The sequence below is a fragment of the Bidens hawaiensis genome, unplaced genomic scaffold (assembly GCF_021521415.1).
Source record: "Bidens hawaiensis isolate Kalapana, Puna unplaced genomic scaffold, B.hawaiensis_p1.1 tig00040655_1, whole genome shotgun sequence".
NCBI lineage: Eukaryota > Viridiplantae > Streptophyta > Magnoliopsida > Asterales > Asteraceae > Bidens > Bidens hawaiensis.
The window spans coordinates 135,744-162,382 of NW_027505672.1; the positions used below are offsets into that span (position 1 = coordinate 135,744).

A 26,639-nucleotide genomic window follows, 5' to 3' on the forward strand; every position below is an offset into this window, starting at 1 on the left:
GATAAAACTCATTCGTTCAAGGATCCAACTAGTGAAAATCACTTATTCGCCTAATCTCTCATCATCACTATGATACCTCCGAAACTAAATGTCGAAGGCATGAATCATGGGTCACATGAAATACCAAGTATCTCCCTTACCACTCCACTACTAACTCATTGACATAAAAATAGTGCTTCCGTCATCCAATTTTGATCGATAAACCACTAACAGATAAATACTTACAAGTAATATAGGTTTGCATAATTCATCGGTTAGTAATTAACATTAAAAACCTATCATCATCATCATCATCATCATCGTACTCAGTATATCCTACTAATAGCAAAGTTATGGTAGGGTCTGAGGAGGGTAAGATGTAGACAGCCTTTGGCGGATCCCCTTTCAAGTAATGTGAATATTTCACTGGCACTTGTTACAATCTCTTCTTCTAAGCCTTTCACAAGAACTCCACCTTTACCATCTTCCATTAAAGGCAGAAGTTTTTTCTGTTTATCCTCAACACAAACTTTTGATATTTCTTCACGAGCAAGCAAATCAGTGATTTCCTAATTGTAAAGCTCTAAAAACGTTACTTTGACACTGTATTCAGCGTTTTGACCCTCCAGTGTGTCAAATATTTGTTTCACAGATCTAGGTATCACACCTGCTCCTGATGGCAACTCTCCGTTTGGCCCACTCTGAGAATCAATTAGTAATGCATAGTTAACGGCAAAAACATATGGTTAATACATAATTTAAGGTTACTTTACTTCTGTAATATATTATACCTTAGACCTCTTACAGTCTCCTTCCATAGTGTACGTTTTTCCAGTGCCGGTCTGTCCATAAGCAAAAATGGTGCAATTGAACCCTTCTAACACTTCTTTTACAATTGGAATAACAGCTTGCTCATATAAATCTTTTTGGTGGGCTGTAGGACCAAAAACCTGCATAAATTTAGATAGTAACTACGCAATATCAACCATAAACAAGTGACTAATACACTGGTATAGTGGTATTACATTAAGAGGTTACTTAAATTTACTGTTCCCCATTAGAGATGTGCGTTTCGGTGCGGTTTTTGGCTAAACCAAAACTTCGGTTTTTAGAGCTTTTGTAACCGTTTGATTTCGGTTTTCTGATTTTCAGTTCGATTAAGGTTTTTTCTGTTTTTGCCATTTGAGCTTGAAAATTTTAGGCCGAACAAAAAGTTGGATAAAAATAATGAATTTAGGTATAAGTAATTTTGTTATTGTAAAATAATAGACTATTATCCATTTGACTAAAAATATTTGAGTTGCATATTTATTAAATACTTATAATCTACTTAATATAGAATACAAAAAAACAAAAAGCCTGGTTCGATTATTTCGGTTTTTATTACATGCAAAACCAAAAACATAAAACCAAACCGTCAGTTTTTGTTTCAGTTTGGATTTTTCAGGTTTTTTGGTTTCGGATCGGTTTTTTGGGTTTCTCGCACACAGATACTAATTCCGATACAACATTGTTCTAATTAGAATGTTCCAAAATAAATTCAGTTAGTTCTTTTACATTAAAATTCAAAACAAAACTATAACATATCTCCATTCCTTGAGTAATTTTGTTAAAAGCTAAGTGTTAGTACTAAATTGGGGCACCATGTTAACAGTTTTGTTGTCAATTACAGAGTTCATGGATAAAATTAAACAGTAAAGACATAATAATAATAATAATAATAATAATAATAATAATAATAATAATAATAATAATAATAATAATAAAGCCCTAATTAGAATGGTGCATTAATAGCAAATACGGTACCTTGTCAAAAGTGAAAACCCTATCGGTTTGCTTGCCAGCAATATTCTGAGAAACCTTGACTTCTCTGTGATACTCGTCACATGTCACCACCTGAGGTGCGTTGTTCCTCAATTCATCGTTACTAAACGGCCTATTATTAATATAAACAACACAACACTAATTACAAACCCTAGGAGAAGTGCTAGATCGTATAATTAGTAACAGATTGGATCTATCACTCACTCACTCACACACACACACACAGGTGTTTGATACTTTTGATTTGAGGAAGATGGAAATGAAGAGGAGCGGGATGAAATGAACGATGAGTTTGTGTTTTCAAATTTTAAAGGCTTTCGATCTCACCCTTCATTTAACATCAACAGAAGAAAGAAAGAAAGATTCATCTGTAGGCTTAGCTTCCAAATTATTAACCATCCTGGCCCATTGGGCCAGTATTAGACCAACATACGTCTTACGTCAACATAGTCTTTGTCCGTATATAGATTGTTTAACATGTTTTGGGTAGAGTAAAAAAAAACTAGCTCCTAAAATCGCGTTTTCAATTATGTAATTAATAATTTGACAATTTTATTAATAAGATTGTTTTTCAAAAGCTCAAAACAAATAAATAATAATAAACATGTTACGAAAATGAATCTTATAAAACACAAATAAAAGTTTTTTTCTATAAAAAAAGAGAATGACTAATTGTGGGAACGGAGCAAAATGACCTTTGTTTCCATAGCCCAAAACACTTTTCATTCAACCAAATAGTCATTTTGTAGACTTTTGTGTTAAAACATAAAAGATAAAATTTATTTTCTAATAATTATGGATAGGGGTGTTCATCGCATCGGAAAACGGATTATTCGGGTTATTCGGTTCGGGTTATTCAGATTTGAGAATTTTTGGACCATATCCGAAATCCGATCCGATTTGAATTAGGAATATTCCTATCCGATCCGAATCTATCCGAATTCAATTCGGATCGGATTCGGGTAATATCCGAAAAATCCGAAATTATCCGAATAATTCGAAATAAGCTTAAAAAAGTTTCCAATTTTTTTGTTCACAACAAATAATAGTTTAGAATTATAATAAACATACAAATCGAAAAATACGAATTACTCTTAACACAAATTTAAAGTTTAAACTTCAAATAATAGTCTAATTAATATACCAAACCAGAAAATATCACTAAAAACATGTTTTTTATTCGGATTAAACAGATATCCGAATAATTCGAACAATCCGAATTTTTTAAAATTCCATATCCGAATCCGACCCGAATCCGAATTAGTTATTCGGATATTCGGATTGATCCGATCCGAATAACCGAATAAGAATTTGGTTCGGTTTATTTGGGTTTCGGTTTCGGTTCTGATTTCGATTTTATTCGGATTCTTGAACACCCCTAATTATGGGCCTCTCAGAAGACTGGGTCGGGTTCCGTCGCCTCCCTGCCCTCCCCTTTGGGTCAGGCCTGGAATTATTCCAGGTGATTTGCCTTTGTAATGTCGACTTTGGAGGTGAGCGTTAGGATGGCGGTTTTAGACACAAAACAACACGGCAATGAGACAAGTAAGATGTGGTGCCAAAAGGGGTGGGGAGGTGTTCTCACTCGTCCCAAACAACCACATCACCCTCTCATCGCGGTCAGTCTCACCCTATCTAAGAATCTATTATTGGAAGTTAATCCTGAAACGAGTCATTAAGAAAGTTAACGGGTCGTTTTGAAAGACAGCGAAAGTTGAATGGGTATTTTGAAAGAGCTTGATTAGACACGATTTAATTAATAGTTTGAAATTTTAGGACGTTTATCTATTTGGTTTTTGAATGTTTTACAATTTTATCTGGTTTGAATTAGTATATATTAGGAACTTGAATCCAAATATGTTTAGGAAGTTATTCAATATAAATAAATGGTCAAGGGTATGTAAGTATGTCAAGAATTATAACAACCATAATGTGTTGAGATTAAATTATGTGTTTTTGAACCTGATTTCCAACAATTTTGACAAACTCGGGTTTTTCTTTGTTTCCATTTCTACTCACCTCACCACATGGTTCCATACTTGCTAGTTTGACAAAGCGCCCCCCCCCCCCCACCCCCACCCCAATCATTAGTCCGTTCTAGCAAGAACTATGTTAACTAAGATTTCCTTCGCTTAATGGATAACCATTCGCTATCAATGGAGAATTGCTTTTGCAAAACAACTGGTACTTGAACGGCCGTCGAGGGGCGGTTTAGTTCCCCCAATCCTATCGATATATGATACTTCACCAAACCTTATTCTTCAGCAATCATAAAGCAAACTCTACTAACCCTTTTACTTGCCATATGATGGATTTAAGATCAAATCATTTGATACACTTGTGTAACTTCTGACTTGTATTTACTTACCTAATACCATTTTTTCTCATTGAATCTTGATCACAGTAAATAGAGACTTAGAACCGTAATCATAGAATACAATCCGAATCAAAATGCATACATTTGTCTCATACACTATAAGGATGATGAGAAGAGATGTACTTTACATTCGCGCGGAGGGTGGGGGCTATAATTGAAACTTTAAGTCATCAAACAAATAATATTGAAGCACCAAACCATGTACAATAACGACTAAAGTTGTTGTATTAAACCAAGTTCATTAAGACTGAATCATACAACACAAATGTTCATGGTCACGTAATTATTTATAAACAGATATTAACCAAAAGTCGACAAAACATATATTTGTATCAATGGCCAACACATAATGCTATATAATGTATTTACTATTCTAGGTGCAAAAATGCTCTAAATAAGCTCTTCAACCAGACTACTCAAATCACATTTTCCCTTACAAGATTCCACAACACTTATTACCTCTTGAAAAGCATTGACACTACATGGAACCACCAATCCATTCTTCTGGCCAAACCCAAACGCCTCGGATGACTTCTCTAGCAACATCTTGAAAAGAGGGTGAGACAAGTAGCCCATGGGGACAACGAACCTACTTCTTTCCTCACCTACATATAGAGTGAAAAACCCAGTCGGCGTTTTGCATGACGGTGAAGAACAAGCAATCGTTAAACTTGTTTCTTCCTCACCATCCCTGAGTAACCATTCAGACAGTGACGGCTCACTGGCACCTCGAACCTTAACCTTCTTGGCAAGGTTCTTCACCGAACCTATCTTCTTTCCCAACATTTTTTACAACAACAAAGATGGTTTATGTGATGGCAATGGTTGAGCAAAGTTGGGTGGAGGCATTTGTATCATATATGATGGGTAGGATGGAATGTTTTAAATAAAGTCAACCTTTTGACTTTATCTTTGAAATAATGAACGTGGGCCTATGATATTGTGTTGGTTGAATGAATTTAAAGTCTTATTCTGACTTAATTTAGGGTCAAAAATAAATAAATGGATACTACGTAAGCATATAAATTATAATATATTTTAAGATGTGGAGTTGAAGACGGGTGGCATGATGAACGTGGACACAAATAATAAAATTCTTTTTATAAACTGATTTAACAACACTAAAAATATTCTCATTGGTTTAGAAGGTCTCCGTAACGTGCGACAATGAAAGTGAACTCGGAAAGAGTCTTCACCACGAAGTGTGGAAATTTCGTACATCCTTTTTGTACCTTATGTCTTCAAGATTCAAGAAAGCAATTAATTTAGTCCAGTGACGGCCCAAGGGCTTTAGAGGCCTCAAGCTAACAATCAAGTTGGGGGTTTTTTTCGAATTTTTTTAATATAAACTCTCCTCCTTTTTTCGGGCTTGGGACTGACAATAATAAACCAAAACGTTTATAGTTGGCGGAGTTTAAATTTATTTTTATTAAGTTAAATCGTGTCGGTGGAAAATAATGATTGCATGAAATTTATTTTTCTAGCTTTCTTAGATGCAAATTGTTTAATGAAATAATCATAATCAATTTCTGCCAGAAAGTTCTTCTCAATCGACAACAAAACTAAACCGTTTAACCTTTCTTGTGACATTGTAGATCTTAAATATTTTTTATCAACTTTAATTTGGAAAAACTACGCTCCGCGGAAGCAACAGTTACGGGAATAGTTAACACAATTCTATAGGCAATATAGGCATTCGATTCGTAAAAGCCTCCCTTTTGTGATTCATATAAAGCCTCCCCTTTAAGTTTTTTTTTGCTTTTTTGTATAACCATATTCGTAAGTTCGGTGTCGATGTGACATTGAAACAAGTGGCAAATAACAATGGGCAAAGATTCAATTAGGCAGTTTCTAAATTTCTAAACTCTGACACAAATGGGCAAAAAAATCAATTAGGTCAAATTCTAAATTTCTAATATAATTGGGTAAGAATTCAATTTAGGCAAATTATAAACCGTCAATTTAGTATATAAACAAACAAATAAACCGACAACGATAGACTAACCTCAAATTGGTAGAGTTTGATAGCAATTTAGTAAATCCAAGGACCACTTGAACCGGCAATAAAAAAAATGCACACTTGATTACTTGAACCAGATGCTTATAACACTCAGCCTCAGAATTAAAAATTGAAACCTAAATTTGCAACTGTCAGTTCAATCATGCAATCACTGATTAAAAAACTTGGTATTTAAAGATGAGCATGAAGAAAATAGATGATTGATATTAGAGTGCCGTTAGCGATTAATGATGATTTACATTTTCCATTCAATAATCAATGTGAAATCGTGTGCGATTGTGCGTGGAAATAACCAAAATAGTCGCTTCAGTTCTGAAGAAACGTGGATCTGCTCACTGGTAGACGATCAACTTTCCTCGGGTATGAGTATGCTATTTCACCGATGGTTCTCCGGAGTATGAGTTCTTCCACCTACAAAACGAGCAGCACCGTGAACTTACCCCTCAGAAAGGGACAGAGGGGTCCTCTTTGGGGTAACCCTCCGGTGTGAGAATAAGAGATTGTAGGAGAAGATAATAATAATCTGAGAGTGAGTAAGGAATTGGAATGTATTTTCTTGCTTACCTCCCCTTGTGGAGGTGGTGTGGTATTTATAGTGTTAGGGTTTCCAATGATTGGGCTCAGATCCCATTAAGGCCTTTTTGGCCTTCTCCTATTGCTTTGCGCCACGTGTCCTTAGGACACCTGGTGCTTTTTCATTGATTATTCTCTGACCCAGGTATATCACCTGACCCATGTGCAATCACGTGGTAGCACATGGGTTTTGCTGAGTTGTCCACCTTTCATTAGCAGCTGTCAACATCAGCATATTCTTATTCCTTAAAGGATACCTTCTGGAAGGTTGTCTGACGAGCACAATCAAGGTTGTCCTTATCCTGATTTGGATAAGGACGAGGTTGATTATGTGCACGTGTGATATGCGCCTATCCTGAGGATGCGCGAGGTCTTCTCTTTATTCTCACGCGCAGATGTTTCATGCGCAGATGTGATATGCGCAAGCATATGTAATATGCGCCACGCGCAGATGTGATATGCGTGAGCATATATGATGCGTGAACATGTGATATGCGCCATGCGCAGATGCGCCACGCGCAGATATGATATGCGTGAGCATATATGGTGCGTGAGCATGTGATACGCGTGAGCATATGTGATGCGTGAGCATATGTGATATGCTTGAGCATATGTGATGCGTGAGCATATGTGATATGCGTGAGCATATGTGATATGCGCCATGCGCATAGGTTTTGGCTTTGTGCCTTCATGATATCTTGATTTCAAGCCTCTTGTCTATATCTTGTGGGTTGACCCGCCCCGCTCGATGTTAAGGCGGGTACATACCTCTTCAAGCCCCCCCAGTCTAATGTGTGTCTTGTCTCGTGCGAGCGAGGTAAGATAGATATTAGACTTAATAGTTCTCTTTTAATAGGGTTTGTCTTTTCCTTTTTTATTTCTCATCGTTGCGCGAAATTCTATCCTTTTGGTTGAAATGAATCGTCCATGTACGTGGTTGGTTGGTGCTGACATGCGTCAGAGATGGAGACATGTGTCAGACTTTTCGTGTGCTCGAGGTGCTACAGTTGCCTTTCATGTCCCCTCACACAGTGTCAGGAACACGTGTCGCGCTCGCGTTGGCCTGCACCTGCGAGTGGGGGCGCGTGAACTCTGATCCGTACCTGTTTCGTTCCCTTTTATGTCCCCTCACACAGTGTCAGGAACACGTGTCGCGCTCGCGTTGGCCTGCACCTGCGAGTGGGGGCGCGTGAACTCTGATCAGTACCTGTTTCTCTCTCTCCTGGGCCTATAAAAGCAAGCCTTTTGAGTTGTTATTCTTCATCTTCATTGTTATTTCAAAGCTTTTTCTTTCCTTCCATTTTTATTCCGATTAAGAGCCTGTCTTTTGCTTCCAGATTTCCGTTCTTGAAGTAACCTCTGTTTGATTCACAGTTGTATGTCTGATAACCCAGACGCCACAATCTCCCCCAGCAAACGCCGTGTAAAATCATTAGTCATGTCCACTTTGAAGAAGACCGGCAAGGGAAAACGGGCTGCTGTTGATGCATTTTGTGACCGTCGCTATGCAATTCTGACCAGCGGAGACGCCATAGGTGAAGTTAGAACAACTTTGCCTTAGGCGAAGTTAGAACAACTTCGCCAACGGCGAAGTTAGGACAACTTCACCTTAGGCGAAGTTATCACAACTTCGCCATAGGCGAAGTTATGAACAACTTCGCCTACTGACGCCTACTGAAGTTTATATATATATGCGTGTGTCTTGTTTAGTTTTAAGAATCCAGAAATTAGAGTATTGTGTGATAAGTTTAATTAGCTAGAGAGAAACCGAGAGAGTGAGCCGTGTGGGACGGGCCGAGGTAGAGCTCACCTCGGGTCGGCCGTGTCATTTGTTTTCATGTTTGGTATGTAAGTGTTTTGATTATTATATAAGAATCTGCAGATTTGATTATCCCGTTCTTGTATTTGTTCGTGTATTTGTTCGTGTACGTGTTTGTGTTCTTCATCTTGTACACCATTAACGAGTCTAGGAGGATTCCGCACTCCTAGACCTCGTGCGGATCTCGTATCGATCGGCGTCGCCCCCGGGGGGACCTACATGTGGTATCAGAGCCTTAGGCTCTTATGCTATGGTTCGAGATCTGCGTTTTGGTGTTTCTTGCACGTTTCTATGCGTTTCTGGCCGAACAGCGCCGCATGCGAAGTTATTGTTCATTAGGCGAAGTTGCCGTCACTGTTCGTAGGGTTTAGGCGAAGATATAAGGTTAAGCGAAGTTATCCACAACTTCGCCTACCTCACAAGTTCGCTTATCAGCCAGGCGAAGTTATGGACAGGCGAAGTTTAGGAGGAGCGATGTTAACTTTAGGCGAAGTTAACGAGTTTAAAAAAAAAAAAAAAAGTATTTTGGTGTTTTCGTCTGTATGGCCAGGTGTACACGATTATTGTGAGACCGGAGATGTTGTTCCGTCAACGAGTGAAACTTGTTATCTCTGGGTCTTACGTGTGAACAAATACGTGTCAACTCTGGATATGGAGTTGAGTTTGTGAATGGGATATTGATTGAAACTGGATATTGACACATATTTGGGTGTTTGTGGGCAATGAAATTGTTGTTGTTCGAGGTTGACCAACTGAAGAAAGTCAAATTGAACTGAAGGTTTTTGTCATTACTGGATTGCGGTCAGAGCATATTATTTATGTTATTTTCAAGGCGTTCGAGAATTGGATCCTGAAACGTGATGCTTATTTATTAGAGTGAAAATTCTGGAACAAGTTGGATTTAATCGGGAACTAAAGTGTTTATGTTCTTGATCGTTATCCCTGGTGATTGAAGATGCTTCGGATTAATTAATGGTCATGTGTTAGATTCTGTCAAGGTGGTTTTGTGATGAAATTGATCACTTGATGTTGAGTAGTTGAAGATTAAACCTTATCGTATGCCGACGAGTTGGTGAAGTTGTGGAGGAAGCCCAACTTCACGTGTTGGTGAGGTCAGATGGACTCACGTGATTGGTTGAGATGATCTATTGGCACGAGGATGCATGCATTTCAAAGACCTCAATCGTTATAGTCGGAGAAGCTTACACTGAAGGGGAGATCTGATATGGAAGACGCTGGGTGATTGGTAGATTTGTGAAGCTACATGACAGTTTCAGACACGGCTGGTTGAAGGGCAAACAGAAGATCATCAGTTAAGAGGGAGTCTGTTGGTGCATGTTTTTGTAACAGATGATCTTTCGTGTTTGTTAGAATTGAGAGCAACGGTCAAAGGGGAGTCTGTTGGTGCATTTTGTGACCGTCGCTATGCAATTCTGACCAGTGGAGATGCCATAGGTGAAGTTAGAACAACTTCGCCTTAGGCGAAGTTAGAACAACTTCGCCAACGGCGAAGTTAGGACAACTTCACCTTAGGCGAAGTTATGAACAACTTCGCCTACTGACGCCTACTGAAGTTTATATATATATATGCGTGTGTCTTGTTTAGTTTTAAGAATCCAGAAATTAGAGTATTGTGTGATAAGTTTAATTAGCTAGAGAGAAACCGAGAGAGTGAGCCGTGTGGGACGGGCCGAGGTAGAGCTCACCTCGGGTCGGCCGTGTCATTTGTTTTCATGTTTGGTATGTAAGTGTTTTGATTATTATATAAGAATCTGCAGATTTGATTATCCCGTTCTTGTATTTGTTCGTGTATTTGTTCGTGTACGTGTTTGTGTTCTTCATCTTGTACACCATTAACGAGTCTAGGAGGATTCCGCACTCCTAGACCTCGTGCGGATCTCGTATCGATCGGCGTCGCCCCCGGGGGGACCTATAGCTGCTGAGGCCTCGTCGGAGGAGGTGGGGAAGGGCAAGACAGTGAAGAGGTGGGATGAGATTCCCTGCAAGTTGAGACAGTCTGATTTCGACAGTCTCATCGCCTCTCAGGGCTTTCTCCCTGAGTACGACTGTATGCTCCCGGCGGCCGGGCAAACGGCGGCAGATCCGCCCACCGGCTATATCTCCTTATACTGCCATTTTTTCACTCACTGCAACCTTCGTCTCCCGATGACAAGGTTTATGGCTGCGCTGCTTAAATTTCATGGGATTCACATATCCCAAGTCCATCCTTTTGGACTTGTGCGCATGACTCATTTTGAGTTCATGTGCAAAGCTCAGCGCGAGGAGCCCACCCCTCGGCGCTTTCAATATTTTTATAAGCCAAAAATCCAAGATTCTTGGTTCTCGTTCATTCCTCGCAGTCAGAAGGTCAAGTGCTGCACTGTTTCCTTCAAAAGCCTTCATGACTGGTCTGAGAAATTTTTTTATATTAAGGCTGGTGTGGTTCCCATCCGCATGACCATGCGCGCGATCACCTCTGCGCCCGCGGATGAGAATGTTCTTAAAAACCCAACTGGCGCATGGGTAAATAAGTTGACTGCTGAACCATCCCCCGCCAAGAATATTTGCGAGGAGGCGCTGGTGGGGGTTGGTATGAGCAGGAGGTGGACCGACAGCGCGACTGAGCCTGTTATCCAAGTTGATGGCTTATGTGAGTTATTAGCTCATTGCATTATTTCTGCGCGAATATAATTCGTTTTGCTGATATCATTTGTCTTGTTTTATGCAGTAAGCAAGGAGTACGTCCATGCCGCCTATGATGAGCATATGGAGGGTGGCTCTGTCGCGCTGGGCGCTGGGGAAGTTGGTTTCCCCGATCGCTTCGATGATATGTTCATCCCTGTTGATTTGGGATTTTGCTTTGACAGCGATGCGCCTGGTAGGCCTTTGTACTTATGCTTATGCCTTTGGAATACCAAATTTGGTTAACGTTTCTGTTGCACGTATTGTAGATGCGCTCGAGAACTATGAGCTGGAGCTCGCGGAAGAAGAGGTGGAGGAGGAAGCTGAGGTGCCACAACTCAAGCGTAAAGCTAAAGGGAAAACTGGCGCAGGTGCCAGTAAAAAACAGAAGAAAAATGATGCCCCTGTTGCTCAGGATCCTCCTACTCAAGCGAAGGGACTTAAGAAAACCAAGGGGTTTACCTCCAAGGTTTCCTTGTCTTCTTTGCCTCAAGGTGTGGGCAGTCCTCCTGTCCACACGAGGTATGGTGCCGCCACCTCCTCTCTTCGCGCGGCGGAAAAGGGAAGCGGCGCTGCGCCTGCTGTTTCCTCTTCAACAGGTATACTTTATACTTTATGGTTTTATGAGCGTGATTCCGATAGAGTTATTAATGAATCTTTGCTCACTCAAATGTTTGTAGAGCCGGCGACCTTGGTGGATCAACCTCAGGCGCAACAAGGTACCGAGGCTGCGCCGAAGGTTGCTTTGAAGTCCCCTGTTTTATCCTCGAAAAGGGGGAAAATGGACTTCATGGCGATGTTTAACTCGCGAACGGCGGTGCGCCAAGGTATATATTGCGCTTTTATTTTCTGTCTTTTTTCTTTTAGATCAAGTCATGAATCATTTCTCTTTGTTGGTTTTTTCATAGGAATTATAGTTGGCACACAAGCTGCTGGCGGCACTGCTGGCGCCGGCGCCAGCGCCGTTGGTTCTGCTCCTGCTCCTGCAAGCACTGAATCTCCCCTCACTGTGATTACTAAGGAACAGGAGGCTGTTTTACGCGCTGATCTAGCGGCGTCGAGACCTCCCTCACCTCCTCCTGCACGCAGCCCTCCTCGCGAGACTGGTTTTGATTTTTCCAAGTCGCAGGAGAAAAGACCTGTTATAGAGGACGATGAGGAGGTCAATTTTGAAGACTCCGATGGTGGCCGCGCAAGCCCTGTAGCGCCACGAGATTTTGTGCCGCAGCCTTCTCGTGGGGCTGGCGCTGACTTTTCTGCTTGCTCTCCGCAGGTATAAGTTCGTTTTGCTCCGCTGCGCGGACTTCCATATTAGTGTTTAGATGACTAGAACGTTGCTTTGTGTTTGCAGGAAGCCGATCACATATACTGCCCGAGATGGAATATTACTGAGGATAGCTCATTTCAGTCCATGGGTGTGTGTGAAGACTTCTGGGCTCACTCCGTGCCTCCAACTGAAAGGAGGTTTCAGGAGGACCGCGCTCGCGTGGACTTGCTCAATGACCATATTTTTGCTGGGTCTGCGTTCTTTGCTGCCTCCCAAGAGCTTCGCTATGATTATGTAAAGGTGCGTGATGCTATTGCGGAGGCCAAGCAAGAGGCTAAGGTGTCTGCTTGGAATCTTTCTGATGCTCGAGAGAGAGCTGAGAAACTCCAAGCAGAACTCAGCGAGAACCGAGCAAGTGCCAACGCTGCCTTCGTGAAGCGCGGGCATGAGCTGCAGGCTGCGCGGGAGAAGCTGCAGGCAGCAGAAGCGGATGCGGCCAAGTACGCGCGGCGAGTGCGCGATTTGGAGCTAGATGCAGAGGCGCGTGATCAAACTCTTGTGCAGGCTGTCACTGACAAATCTTTATTAGAGAGTGAGGTTGCGCGCCTGAAGAAAGAGCTTGAGGCCGCGCGGGCAGAGAAGGATGAAGCCCTGGCAATGGCAGCGTCTGGCCAAGAAGAGCTCGATGCTGCGCGAGCGGAAAGGAATGAAGCCTTGGCGGCAGCAGCGTCCGACAGAGAAGAGCTAAAACAGACCAAGGAAACTGTTGAGTTGTTAAACTCTCAGATTCCTGCTCTTGAGAAGTCTGTTTCTTCCCTTGCGCAGGATCGCCAATGGCTAGTCTCACAGGGTATGACTCGTTGCGCTTATGCGATGAAATACTCAGACGAGTTTCAGACCCTTGTGATGGATTGCAACGCTGCCTCGCGCTTGGTGGGTCGAGCTGAAGGGTTTAAGGATGGCTGTGAATATAGCATGCTGAAGAAGAACCCATCCGACTACCCTTATCAGCTCGACGTCGTCTGCGCTGACATGGCCGAGGTGGGGGAGAAGTATTTGAATACTCCCATTCCCATCCTTGAGCAGGTATTTTAACCTTAATGAGTTTACCTTGACTTATTTTCCTAGTCTTTTTGTACTCATACTTTTCCTTATGATTTGCAGATAGCCTTGCTTGCTGATCAGCCCGATCTCGGCGCTCTAAAGAAATTACTTGACGAGTGTGAAGGGGCTGGTGGCGGCGATGATGGCGCGGGCAATGCTGCCTCTGCTAGCGGCTCTGGCGTGGCCAAAGGACCCGCTCCTGACACTATTGTGATAGAAGACGACTCCATTCAAGACGAACAGCTTGACTATGGCAAGTTTGGAGATGACGAGGAGCGGGCTGCGCCAGATGCTGAGGGAGGTAATGATGAGGGCGATGAAGAGGCTGACGTTGATATAGAGACTTGAGAAGCCCTTCATGTTTTTTTTTTTTTTTTTATTTGTAGTTTGTATCTCATCGTTTGTAAATTTGTAAATTTCTATGTTTTGGAATGAAATTTTGTTTTTCCCTTATTCGCATCTTGCGCATTCCCCATTCATCTCTTTATATTGCATGTTTGCTTGTTGAATATAAGATATGCTTGCACGTTGAAATTTGAACAAGGTTGTAAGGAAATTATTTTACTTAATCCTTGTCATATTTTAAGTGATTTTGCAATATCCTGACTATGCTGACACGTGCCTTGGCGTTTCATTATTCATCTTTTGCGCGACGTTATCGCGCATGTATTATAGGGAATTATGAGTTTTTTTAGCCTTTACGTGTCATTATGTGTTACTCTGATATCCATTACAATTCCATGCGCGATCTCGACCTGAGACCTTAACAACAATGTTTTGGCATGTGCTTTGCCTTAGTTGTGCTTAGGTATTTTTATGGTCTAGCTGCGCAGCATGTAGGATGGATGTTGTGAATGATTTGAGCTAAGGCTCGTATTATTGGGCTAAGGCCCTGAGCTAAGGCTCATATTATTGGGCTAAGGCCCTAACGTTTTAGAGTTAAAACTCGTTAACGCGTTTGAGCTTGAAGCTCGCGTATGTATGTTTTACTTCGTTTTATTTTTAGTTTTGATGTCAATACAATGTTGTCATATTGCTCAAAATTAATAAAGGGAAGTGTGAAACATGTATGCAAAAGGTAATAGAACACACATTAAGAGAAAATAGCGCTTATCATTATTCATAATGGCTTAAAAGCCTTGATTACAAACTTGACAATTTTTACATGAAACATTTTCTAAGCTGTGCTGCGTTCCATGCGCGCGGGATCTTCTTTCCATTCAAATCTTTTAAAGTGTATGCGTCTTTTCCCAATTCTTCCGAGACTTGATAAGGTCCCTCCCAGTTGGGGGACATTTTTCCCGGAGGTATTGCGCGGCTAACTTCATTGTTCCGAAGGACAAAATCGTTCTTCTTGAAGTGGCATTCTTTCACGCGTTGATTGTAATATTTTTCTAGTTTTTTCTTGTATTTGGCTTCACTGATGATAGCCGCCTCTCTGCGCCCTTCAAGTAAGTTGAGATCCAACCTCCTTTCGCGCTCGTTTTCAATCTTACTCATCATGAGCACTCTATGGGATGGGCATCCAATTTCTGCTGGAATCATAGCCTCCGTTCCATAGGTTAGGCTGAACGGGGATTCGCCATTGCTGGTTTTGCTTAATGTCCTGTGCGCCCACAGGACATTAGGTAGCTCCTCGACCCATGAATGGGATTCTCCCTCCAACCTTTTCTTCAGCCCATTCAGCAAGCTTTGGTTCGCGCGCTCCACTTGGCCATTCCCCTGAGGGTGGTATACTGAAGTGAAGATTTGGTTTATGCGCAATTCCTTGAGCCAACTGGATATCTTCCTGTCGGTGAATTGTTTGCCATTGTCGCTCACAATTTCCATGGGCAGGCCAAAACGGCATATGATGTGGCTCCAAATAAATTGCTTCATCGCCTCAGCTGTGATTTTTGCTAGTGGCTTGGCTTCAACCCATTTGGTGAAATAGTCTACTGCCACTACCAAAATTTTACTCGCCCTTGCGCTTGCGGTAGGGGACCCACAATATCGATTGCCCATTTGTGGAAAGGCCATGCGGAGGTCACCGGAATCAGGTTGTTCTTTGGCCGCATGGTGTTTGGCGCATAGCTCTGAAACACTTTGCATTTTTGGATCTCTTTTAACGCGTCCAAGTACATGCCTGGCCAATAGTAACCTGCGCTCATTGCCTTGGCAACCACCATGCGCGGGCCAGCATGTATTCCACAGATTCCTTCGTGTATCTCTCTGATCACATAGCTTGCTTCCTCAGCATCTAGGCATTTCTTGAGCGGTCCAAGATAAGAGCGTCGATATAACGTACCATCAAGCAGTTCGTAGTTCTGCGACTTGTGTCTTATCTTCTTCGCCTGTGCGCGATCGTCCGGTATCTTTCCCTCCTTCAAGAATTCCATTAATGGAGTTATCCATGATGAAGGTGTTGTATGAATTACAAGGACAGACTTCGCTCCCACCGACGGGTTGCTCATTACTTCCACCCTGACATCTTTGCCAAAGTGATCGAAGCTGGTTGATGCCATCTTACTCAGCGCGTCGGCAGACTTGTTTTCACTGCGCGGAATATGAATGATTCTGAAGAAGTCAAATTGCTCGATGAGTTTTCTCGCCTGCTCTAGATACAGAGGCATGGTGTTCTCCTTGGCATCATAAAGGCCATTGACCTGTGCTGCTACCAAGTATGAATCAACATGGGCCTCTAGCTTTTTAACTCCGAACTTGTGCGCGATGCGTGTAACATCCCGAAATTTCAAGATAATATTAACTATATTACTTAATAATAGAGGGAAAGTTTACTCGGATTATCAGGAAATAAATAAAAGAATGGGAGTTGGTATGGGTCGGGCTAGTGTCGGGTAATGGACGTTGGTTATGGATTTGGATTAATTGAGATGTGTTAAATGAGAATAGGATTTCAGGGATATAAATACCCCCAAAATCCCAAAAATATCTTCATTTACATCTATTTCTTCACACACTCAAAACACACACATTCTAACCGATCAAGATTCGAAGCCGAGACCCGAGATTTTGTCGATAGATCTGAGTTGGTAAGGTAAGAACAAATCCAACAAAGCTAATATTACTGAAAATGGTTAGGATTGGATGGGTTAACCGGACCCGAAACCCAAACTGCCCAAATCGGACCCCTAAAACGTCGATTTTAGGCCGATTTGATGGTTGGGATTTGTAGGCGCCGATCATACGATTCCGTGGGTACCAAAATCGAGTTATTTGGCTAAGAAACGAAGGATTTATGGGCAAACAGATCTGCAGCGCGATAACTTCGCCTGCAAGATTTAGTTCGCCTGATGAACTTCGCCTTCAAGCGTAACTTCGCCTAAGGATAACTTCGCCTGAAGCCAAGTTCGCCTGATGATAACTTCGCCTGAAGCCAAGTTCGCCTGATGGCAACTTCGCTGTAAAGCTAAGTTCGCCTAGCTGGTAACTTCGCCTACAGCTAAGTTCGCCTAAGGTTAACTTCGCCTAGAGCTAAGTTCGCCCGAGGTTTAACTTCGCCTAAAGCCAAGTTTGATTAGAAAATAAATTATAAAGCGATAAGTTAAAGTAAGCTAATACTGGGCCACCAGATTGGATCAGACGAGTATTGATAAGTGTAACTTGTACAGTCAGCCGAGCTCAGATAGAGAAGGGATTTACAGCTATCAGAAAAAGAAGCAGAATTCAGGTGAGTTTCTAGCCCCATTTATGTGTTATGTTTTCGGGGCTGTGTGCATACTCAATATGTTTGTTAATACACTTATCCTAAGAGATAAGTGTATGCCTTATGTGGATAATGTGAAATGTATGAATGATTGCTTGATGGTACGTGAACGATCTTCGGATATTGCACGTATTGTTAGGTTGCAGCGCTAAGAATAAGGTAAGTATGTTATGTATGTTTATGTGTATGAACATGATAGAGATAATAGAAGAAAGAAATGATAACGTATGGTTGTATGGTTACGAAGAGAGTACCGAGCCCTAGTAATACTCGAGGAATGTAGGGCGTAATGCTCTTTATAACGTAAGATATGAAAGTAAGATAATACTAAAGAAAGTAAGAAAGTATGAACGAAAGGATATAATTTTATGTGTATGCCTTATATGGATAATGTGAAATATATGAATGATTGCTTGATGGTACGTGAACGATCTTCGGATATTGCACGTATCGTCAAGGGGAGTGACTAGCTCCTTACATGGATATTAAATAATAAAGTATAGTGTTCCTTTTATGGAAAGTATAGTGTTCCTTTTATGGAAGGTATAGTGTTCCTTTTATGGAAAGTATAGTGTTCCTTTTATGGAAGGTATAGTGTTCCTTCTATGGAAAGTACAGTGTTCCTTTTATGGAAGGTATAGTGTTCCTTTTATGGAAGGTATAGTGTTCCTTTTATGGATAGTAAAGTGTTCCTTCTATGGATAGTATAGTGTTCCTCCTATGGGAATTATATATGGTAGGGTAATGGTAATGGTTCTTTTAATAGATATTACGTGACGATCCTCCTATGGATAATTATACAAGGTTAAGGTAGTAGTATGTGTCTTCGGATACGGGAGGTAATATATGAGAATAGATTGTACGTTGCCTGATTAACTAGAACTCACTCAGCGTAGCTGACTTTTAGTATGCACGCAGGTGAGTCCATTACAGAGTTAGCATGAGGATGACACACGGCATGGTTTGAACGGCTGGCATCTGAAGAAAGAAGTAAAGATGTTTTAAATATAAAGTTTTGTGTTATGGTATCAAAGAAAAGATTTAATGTTTTGTAACAAATGATTGATGTTTTATATTCCGCGAAAAGTTTAATAAACTCTGATTTGAAGAACTGTGTTTATGAGTAAATCCGACGCTAAAGTAGGGTCACCGGGTTCGGGGCCTTACAAGTTGGTATCAGAGCATAAGTTCGAGAGATTTAAGCATCCTACATGCTTAGACTCGAACAGAGAATGGGATTTAAGTAAGAAAAGAAAGAAGATGCCAGTTCAAGAATGCCATGTGTCGCTCAAGCAAAAATCAGTAAAGGTAAGGTGTATGATTAAATGATATATGTTAATGAGAAAGAAAAGATACGTGAACGATAAGGATAGAAGTAATTGATTGTTTGATTTGACTAACTGCTTAAGTAGAACCAGCACAAATAGACTCATAAAGGGAAGCGAATAGGACACGGAAAGCAACGTGATCAGCTAGTCACAGCTGGCCACTGTTATTACCTGTTAGCCTTGCTATCCTTGTACTAAATAGTTCCTTGAGTGATGATGTTTGTGTTGTCCCTTTAAGAATACTGATGGCTGGAGCTGGAGAAGTTGTGGGAACCGGGGGTCGCACTGGACGTCGTGGCAGGCCTCGTCTTGTCTAGCAACCCTCGGCAGAAGAAGCTTCCCACACCGAAGATGAAGGGAGTGCCGCTGGAGGAGACCAGAACAACAACGAAGAAGTTCAACTTAGCCCTGCTGTTCAAGCAGCCATTGTTCAAGCTGTAGTTGCTGCCGTGAAGAACCTGAATCCCGAAGGATCTGCTGGAAGCCGTGAACGAACTGCTGAAGGGGCAGGTGGTAATAATAGAAAGGATGACGAGAGGGAAAGGGGTGACTCGAGTGAGGTAAAGTCTGTGAAAGATGATGATAGGAAGAGGGGCCGAGGCGGTTGCAACTATAAGTCCTTCAAAGGTTGTGACCCGCCTAAGCTGTAACACCCCGACCAAAGGCGGATTATACATCGGGGCGCCACATATTGCTTCATTACTCACGACACTATTGGTGTCAATATTTATTAATACACATTTTATCGCGCACGCGCAGCGGGGAAAATAAAGAACATAAATCAAACATAAATCAATATATTATAAATTATAACCTTCAAACAACATTAACTTGTCTTGATACATTTTAATTCTAGGTCCAAAAGTAAAAACGTCCTACGTGTCCACAAGCTCCAAAACAGCTACTGCAAACCTGAACATGTGTTAAAATAAACGTCAAACACTTGCGTGTTGGTGAGAAATCAAGTTTAATAGATAATCATAGATAATCACAGTAAATCTGCGCGCAACACGTGTATGTCTAGAGTTTAACAAGGGTGTAATCAGATTGTGATCAAGCCTAAGATAGTTCATAGATCATAGTTCAATCCATGCTCCCAATTGAGCATAAAAACGAGAAAACATCTGTGCAAGTGTAAACAAAGAAAACCGTAAACGATAGGTCTCCCGTGTTCAACTAATGGTACCAACGGAACTGCGGAATAGGCCGAACAAAGCGGTTAATGATACACACATACAAATAAACAGCCAAGTAAACGTCCTCAACACATGGGATACTGCGCGACTAAAGTTCATAAACAAGTTTAAGACTCAAGTTTTGTATGAACACATGAACATCCCAAAGCATTTAAAATAAAAAGGGATTAGATACGAGATAACTCACATGATAAACGATGCGGTGATAGATAAAGCAAGAACCAACTTTAAACAAGCACAAGTTAACCTATAAATAAGATTATTGTTTTAATGATTTGTTTTAAGTCTTGATTATAAGTTAGCATAATTAATAAGTAAATTATAATATATATTACCGGAAAAGCAGGAAGAACAAGGAGGAAGACGGAGGCAGAGAGGAAGACGGCAGAGAGAGCAAGGAGCAAGAGAACAGGAGAGATTAAGTGTTTTGTGTGTGATGTGTTAGGAAAAATAATACTATTATTTATAGAGAAACCCTAGGGAACACAATCCCTAGGAAAAGGGGAAAAGATCTCAAAAAGCAAAAGATTCCAAAAGCAAAAGATATCAAAAGATATGGCAGCTGCAGGGGGCAAGATAAAGCTGTCAGGGAAACAGTAACAGGCATGGGCGGTTCAGATAAAGGTACTGGTCAAGCATGGCAAAAGCAGATCTCAAAAGATAATGTCAGTCACTTTTTCTACCAACCAATGGGGGTTGGTACGCATGCTGCGCCGAAAGTAACTATTCAGACATTAGATAGGTTAGGTCAACAGCACAGAAGATAAGACAACACAAAAGCAAATGGCTAGATTTAAACAGAAGATACAAGGGTTAAGCGCGGGAAGGCTGAGTGCGCGAGCGCGAAGGCTGGCACAACAATCCTTAGCGCACTGCGGGAAGAATCACATCCTTAGCGTGCTGCGTGAAGAACAAGAATTCTAAGCGTATCGCGGGAAGAACATACATTCTTAGCGCATTGCGGGAAGAACATGCATTCTTAGCGCGCTGCGAGAAGAGTTCTCTTCACGCATCGCAGGAACAAGATGTCTTCACGCATTCTTCCATGTAAGGAGTCTGGCGCGTGGAGCTGCAGACATCCTTAGGCGGGAAGAACCAAAGGACAAGCAAAGAGGAAAACAAGGCGTAAGGGCGGGACGGCGACAAGAGGGAAAAGAAGGCGGAAAGAGAGAAGGAAGAGGGACGGGACGGCGGAAAGAAAGAGAGAGGGAGAGGCGGGAAGGAAAATATATAGTATTATTAAAGGTAAAATATAAGTATAAATATTAAATAATAAAAGAGAGATCGGGTCAGAGAAACGGGTACCTGGGTCGGGTCGGATCGGGGCAGATGTCACAGTCTCCCCTACTTTAAGAAATTTCGTCCCGAAATTTATCTCGAAGTAGGTTGCGCAGAGAACAGGTGCGGGTACTTGATCTTCATTTGATCTTCCCTTTCCCATGTAAACTCGGCTCCGCGCTTGGACTCCCAGCGAACTTTCACGATAGGGATACGACTGCGCTTGGTTTGCTTAACCTCGCGATCCATAATCTCAACAGGCTTCTCAATGAAATGCATGGATTCATCAACTTGAACTTCATCAAGTGGAATGTGAAGGTTCTCGTCAGCTAAACACTTCTTGAGATTGGAAACATGGAACGTTGGATGCACATTACTGAGCGCGAGCGGCAGGTCAAGTCTGTAGGCAACTTTTCCCACACGCGCGAGAATCTTGAATGGACCAACATAACGAGGAGCAAGCTTACCCTTCTTCCCAAAGCGGACAACACCTTTCCAAGGCGACACTTTGAGGAGAACAAGATCACCAACTTGAAATTCGAGAGGCTTTCGCCTACGATCTGCGTAACTCTTCTGTCGGCTTCTGGCAGTCAGCAAATGATCACGGATCTTGGCGATTTTATCGGTTGTCTCTTGAACAAGTTCGGGTCCTGTGATTTGAGTTTCACCCACTTCGCTCCAACAAATCGGGGAGCGGCATTTACGACCGTAAAGTGCTTCAAATGGGGCCATACCGATACTGGAATGATAGCTGTTGTTATAAGAAAACTCGATCAAAGGCAGGTGTGAATCCCAATTACCTCCAAAATCAAGAACACAAGATCGGAGCATATCCTCAAGAGTTCGAATAGTTCGCTCAGACTGACCGTCAGTCTGAGGATGATATGCCGTACTCATGTCCAAGCGAGTTCCTAGCGCAGATTGGAGAGATTTCCAAAAGCGAGATATAAAACGGCCATCGCGATCAGATATGATGCTCAAAGGAGTACCATGGCGGCAGACGATTTCCTTGACATAAAGCTGCGCGAGATGCTCAACACGGTAGTTTTCACGAATGGGCAGAAAGTGAGCAGATTTAGTCAATCGATCCACTATTACCCAAATGCTATCATGTTTGCTTGCTGTCAAAGGTAACTTGGTAATAAAGTCCATCGCTACACATTCCCATTTCCACGTAGGAATTTCTGGTTGTTCGAGCAAACCAGATGGGCGTTGGTGTTCAGCTTTAACTTTAGAACAAGTCAGGCACTTAGCTACGAACACAGCAATATCCTTTTTCATACCGGGCCACCAATAAGTTATGCGCAAATCCTTGTACATCTTATCAGCGCCAGGGTGAATAGAATATCGAGATTTGTGCGCTTCACAAAGGATATCAGCGCGAAGATTCTCATCACAAGGGATCCAGATGCGATTGAGATAGCAAAGAATTCCACTCAGATTAGGGACAAAATGCGCTTCCGCGCCACACGCTAACTCGGCGCGAAGGTTGCCATTGCTGATGGATGCGCGCTGCGAGTCGCGAATACGCGATTCAAGGTTGCTTTGAATCGGCGCGAAGTGAAGCTGGGTGCGCGGCAAGATACAGTTAAGTTGGCAGGGTTTTCGGCTGAGCGCATCGGCTACCACATTAGCCTTACCAGGATGATACCGGATCTCACAATCGTAATCGCTGATGAGTTCGTTCCATCGGCGTTGCCTCATGTTAAGTTCCTTTTGATCAAAGATATGCTGAAGGCTTTTATGGTCAGTGTAGAGGATACACTTAGTACCATAAAGGTAGTGTCTCCAGATCTTCAAGGCAAAAACAACTGCACCAAGCTCGAGGTCGTGAGTTGTATAATTCTTTTCATGAACCTTGAGTTGCCTTGATGCGTAAGCGATAACCTTGCCTCGTTGCATAAGAACACAACCGAGACCTTGGTTGGATGCATCGCAATACACGACAAAATCATCATTACCCTCAGGTAGCGCAAGAACAGGAGCTTCACACAACAAACGCTTGAGCGTTAGAAAGGCTTCTTCTTGCTTCGAGCCCCAAATATACGGTTTACCTTTGTGCGTCAGAGCTGTTAAAGGCAAAGCGATCTTTGAGAAGTTCGAAATGAAACGCCGGTAATAACCAGCTAAGCCCAGAAAGGAACGGATCTCAGAAGGAGAGGATGGCGTAATCCAGTTCTTGATTGCTTCAATCTTGGATGGGTCGACATGAATACCCATCTTGTTTACAACATGACCAAGAAACTGTACTTCATCAGACCAAAATTCACACTTGGAAAGCTTAGCATAGAGTTGCTCGGCTCTAAGCTTTTGCAATACCAATCGGAGATGTTGCTCATGCTCGGCCTTGGTCTTAGAATACACCAGAACATCATCGATAAACACGATCACGAATTTATCCAAGAAAGGCCTACACACCCGATTCATAAGATCCATGAAAACGGCGGGTGCGTTGGTTAAACCGAAGGACATGACCAAGAATTCAAAATGGCCATAACGAGTTCGAAAAGCAGTCTTCGGAACATCTTCATCGCGGATGCGCAACTGGTGATAACCAGAGCGGAGATCAATCTTCGAGAAACAGGAGGCACCTTGGAGTTGATCAAAGAGGTCGTCAATACGCGGTAAAGGATACCGGTTTTTAATGGTGAGTTTGTTCAACTCGCGGTAATCAATGCACATGCGAAACGATCCATCTTTCTTTTTAACGAACAACACCGGAGCACCCCAGGGCGAAGAGCTAGGGCGAATGAATCCTTTAGCAGTCAACTCTTGAAGTTGGCTGGCCAATTCTTGCATCTCAGCGGGTGCAAGACGGTAAGGAGATTTAGCAACGGGGGAAGCACCAGGGATAAGATCAACACGAAACTCGACTTCACGAGCGGGAGGGATACCAGGAAGATCATCAGGAAAAACTTCAGGAAAATCACGCACAACAGGGATATCGCGAAGCTTCTTTCCTTCATCGGGTTTAACCACATGGGCTAGAAATGCAATACACTTCTTCCGCATGAGTCTTTGGGCTTCGGCGCAAGACATAAGTTTAAGACCACTGGAGGGTTTTTCGCCGTAGATGTGAAGATCACCATTTTCTCGAGGTATGCGAATCAATTTCTTGGCGCAAATAACTTCGGCGCGATTCTTCGAGAGCCAGTCCATACCAATGATAACATCAAAGCTTCCAAGAGGCATAGGGATGAGGTCGATCAGAAAATCGTTTTCGTTAAGGTTAAGCGTGCAATCTTTAATTACCGAGTTTATTAAAACAGTTTCGCCATTAGCCAATTCAACTGAAAAATCTTCTCTTAAGTTATCGCGCGGTCGCGCAAGCTTCTGCTCGAAGGCGCGAGAGATAAAACTTCGATCGGCGCCAGTATCAAAAAGCATAGATGCATAAAATCCGTTAAGCAAAAATGTACCATTAACTACGTCGTTATTCGCTTGCGCTTGGTGCGCGGTTATGTTAAAAGCTCGGCCACGCGTCACTTGGTTCGAAATTTGGTTCACCGGATTCGCTTGAGTAATCTGAACTTGTAGCCTTGGGCACGCGTTCCGGAAATGACTGGGATCACCGCAGTTAAAGCACGATCTGGGTCGTGGGTTTTGGTAAGTTGGCTGTGGGTTCTGCGGGTAGGCTGGTGGTGTTGGCGCAATCGGATTGGAGGGAGGGGTTCTACAGTACTCAACGGAGTGACCTACGCGGCCACATCGGTTACATTGTCGACACGGGACTTGAGGTGGGTGATGAAGTCTACAGGTTGGGCAAAAGGGTTGGTTTCCTGTGTAAGGTTTCTTAGTTGGCGGGGCAGGGAGTGCGGGATTGGTTAAGGCATAGTTGTGGACTACAGGAGGTGCTGGGTAGGTTGACAGTGGGTTAGGCGCGTAAACTGGAGGTTGATAAATGGGTTGCTGGACAATGGGCGGGTTGGTAAGCGCATAGGCTTGTCTGCGCCTACGTTTCTGGTTATGGTTTGAGGGTTCTGGTTTGGTTTCTGTTGGTTCAGGGACAGTCTTGGTGGGTTTGGTCTTCTCAGTTCCCCGCAGGAACAGGGTTCCTGCTCTGACATGGTTGTCGCTGAGCACAGCGGCCAATTCGATGGCGTCAGAGAGGGTTACTGGGTTTCTGGCCCATACAGAATCTTGAATTTCCATGGGGAGACCCCCAAGGAATTTCTCGATGGCTCGGCGGGAAGGGGTAACAAGGTGAGGGACCAGTAAGCTTAGCTCGTGGAAGCGCGTCGCGTACTCGCGCGCTTCACCGCTGTATTGCTTCAAGTTCCAGAATTCTTCCTCCAGGCGCTTAACTTCGTTGGGAGGGCAGAATTCTCGCGTAAGAATTTCCTTGAATTCCTCCCATGTCATGCTAGAAGCAGCCTCTGCGCCACGCGCATGAGCTACTCCATTCCACCATGTAAGCGCTCTGGATTCCAGGACACTGGAAGCATATAGGGTTCGTCTTTCTGAGGGGCATTGGGTATGGAGGAAAGCGTTTTCAATCTTCTCAAGCCATTGGAGCATCACGGTGGCTCCTTCAAGACCTGTGAACTTCGGAGGGTTACCCGCATTAAAGGACTTAATGTTATAACTGGAGGTATTAGCATTGTTTTGGCTCAAAGCTTGGGCTATTGCGGCGGCCATTTCCTGGGAACGTTGCTGTCCACGCATGCGCGAGGCTTCTCTTCTCTGAAATCGGCGAGATAGCGGAGGCATTCTATAAAAATTTTAATTTTAGTTAATATCTTGGTTTTAGCGCAAAGTTTTAATCTTATAAAGCTTGGTTTCACGGAGTTAGATACTATCAAAAGTTAAAGTAAAATAAATGATCCTAAATGCAGACTTAATAAAGGTAACAAATTCGAATCAAGAACCGACAATTCACGTATCACCATGACTTTCCGAATTCCCGATTTAAAATATACGAGCAAACGAGTATTGGAGATTGACGATTCATGTATCACCATGACTTTTCAATCCTCAATATAAAACATACAAGAAAATGAGTATTGGAGGTTGACAATTCATGTATCACCATGACTTTTCAAGTCTCCAACCTCAGAACATAATCGTAAATGGAAATTGAAAATCAACTATTCATGTATCACCATGACTTTTCGGATTTTCAACCCCAACAAACGAATATGTAAGTAAAATCAATAAAAATCGAAATTCAACAAAAGTCGAAATATCGCGGAATAAAATCATATACTGCGCAAGCGCGAGCATATTCATAAATAACGAGTAATTAACAATAAGCGCGCAAACATGAGATTTCTCTCATGCGCGAGAAGGGACTCTTAGGTATTCTAGGCCGTTACGTCTAACCACCTATCCTAAAGTCAACGAGCTCTGATACCAATCTGTAACACCCCGACCAAAGGCGGATTATACATCGGGGCGCCACATATTGCTTCATTACTCGCGACACTATTGGTGTCAATATTTATTAATACACATTTTATCGCGCACGCGCAGCGGGGAAAATAAAG

General features: G+C 42.4%; 2 protein-coding genes across 2 annotated transcripts; both read right to left on the reverse strand.

The window, feature by feature from the left end:
• Nucleotides 1–377: 377 nt before the first annotated feature.
• On the reverse strand, nt 378–3,812 carry LOC143614653 (kinesin-like protein KIN-5C). Its single transcript, XM_077088028.1, has 4 exons — nt 3,766–3,812; nt 1,786–1,915; nt 771–929; nt 378–680 (listed from the first exon to the last, which is right to left on the reverse strand). The coding sequence occupies exons 1-4, from the start codon at nt 3,810–3,812 to the stop codon at nt 549–551; spliced, it is 468 nt and encodes a 155-aa protein (XP_076944143.1). The 3' UTR covers nt 378–548.
• Nucleotides 3,813–4,570: 758 nt separating this feature from the next.
• LOC143614655 (auxin-induced protein 15A-like) lies at nt 4,571–4,966 on the reverse strand. Its single transcript, XM_077088029.1, has one exon. The coding sequence runs from the start codon at nt 4,964–4,966 to the stop codon at nt 4,571–4,573; it is 396 nt and encodes a 131-aa protein (XP_076944144.1).
• Between the last annotated feature and the right edge of the window lie 21,673 nt (nt 4,967–26,639).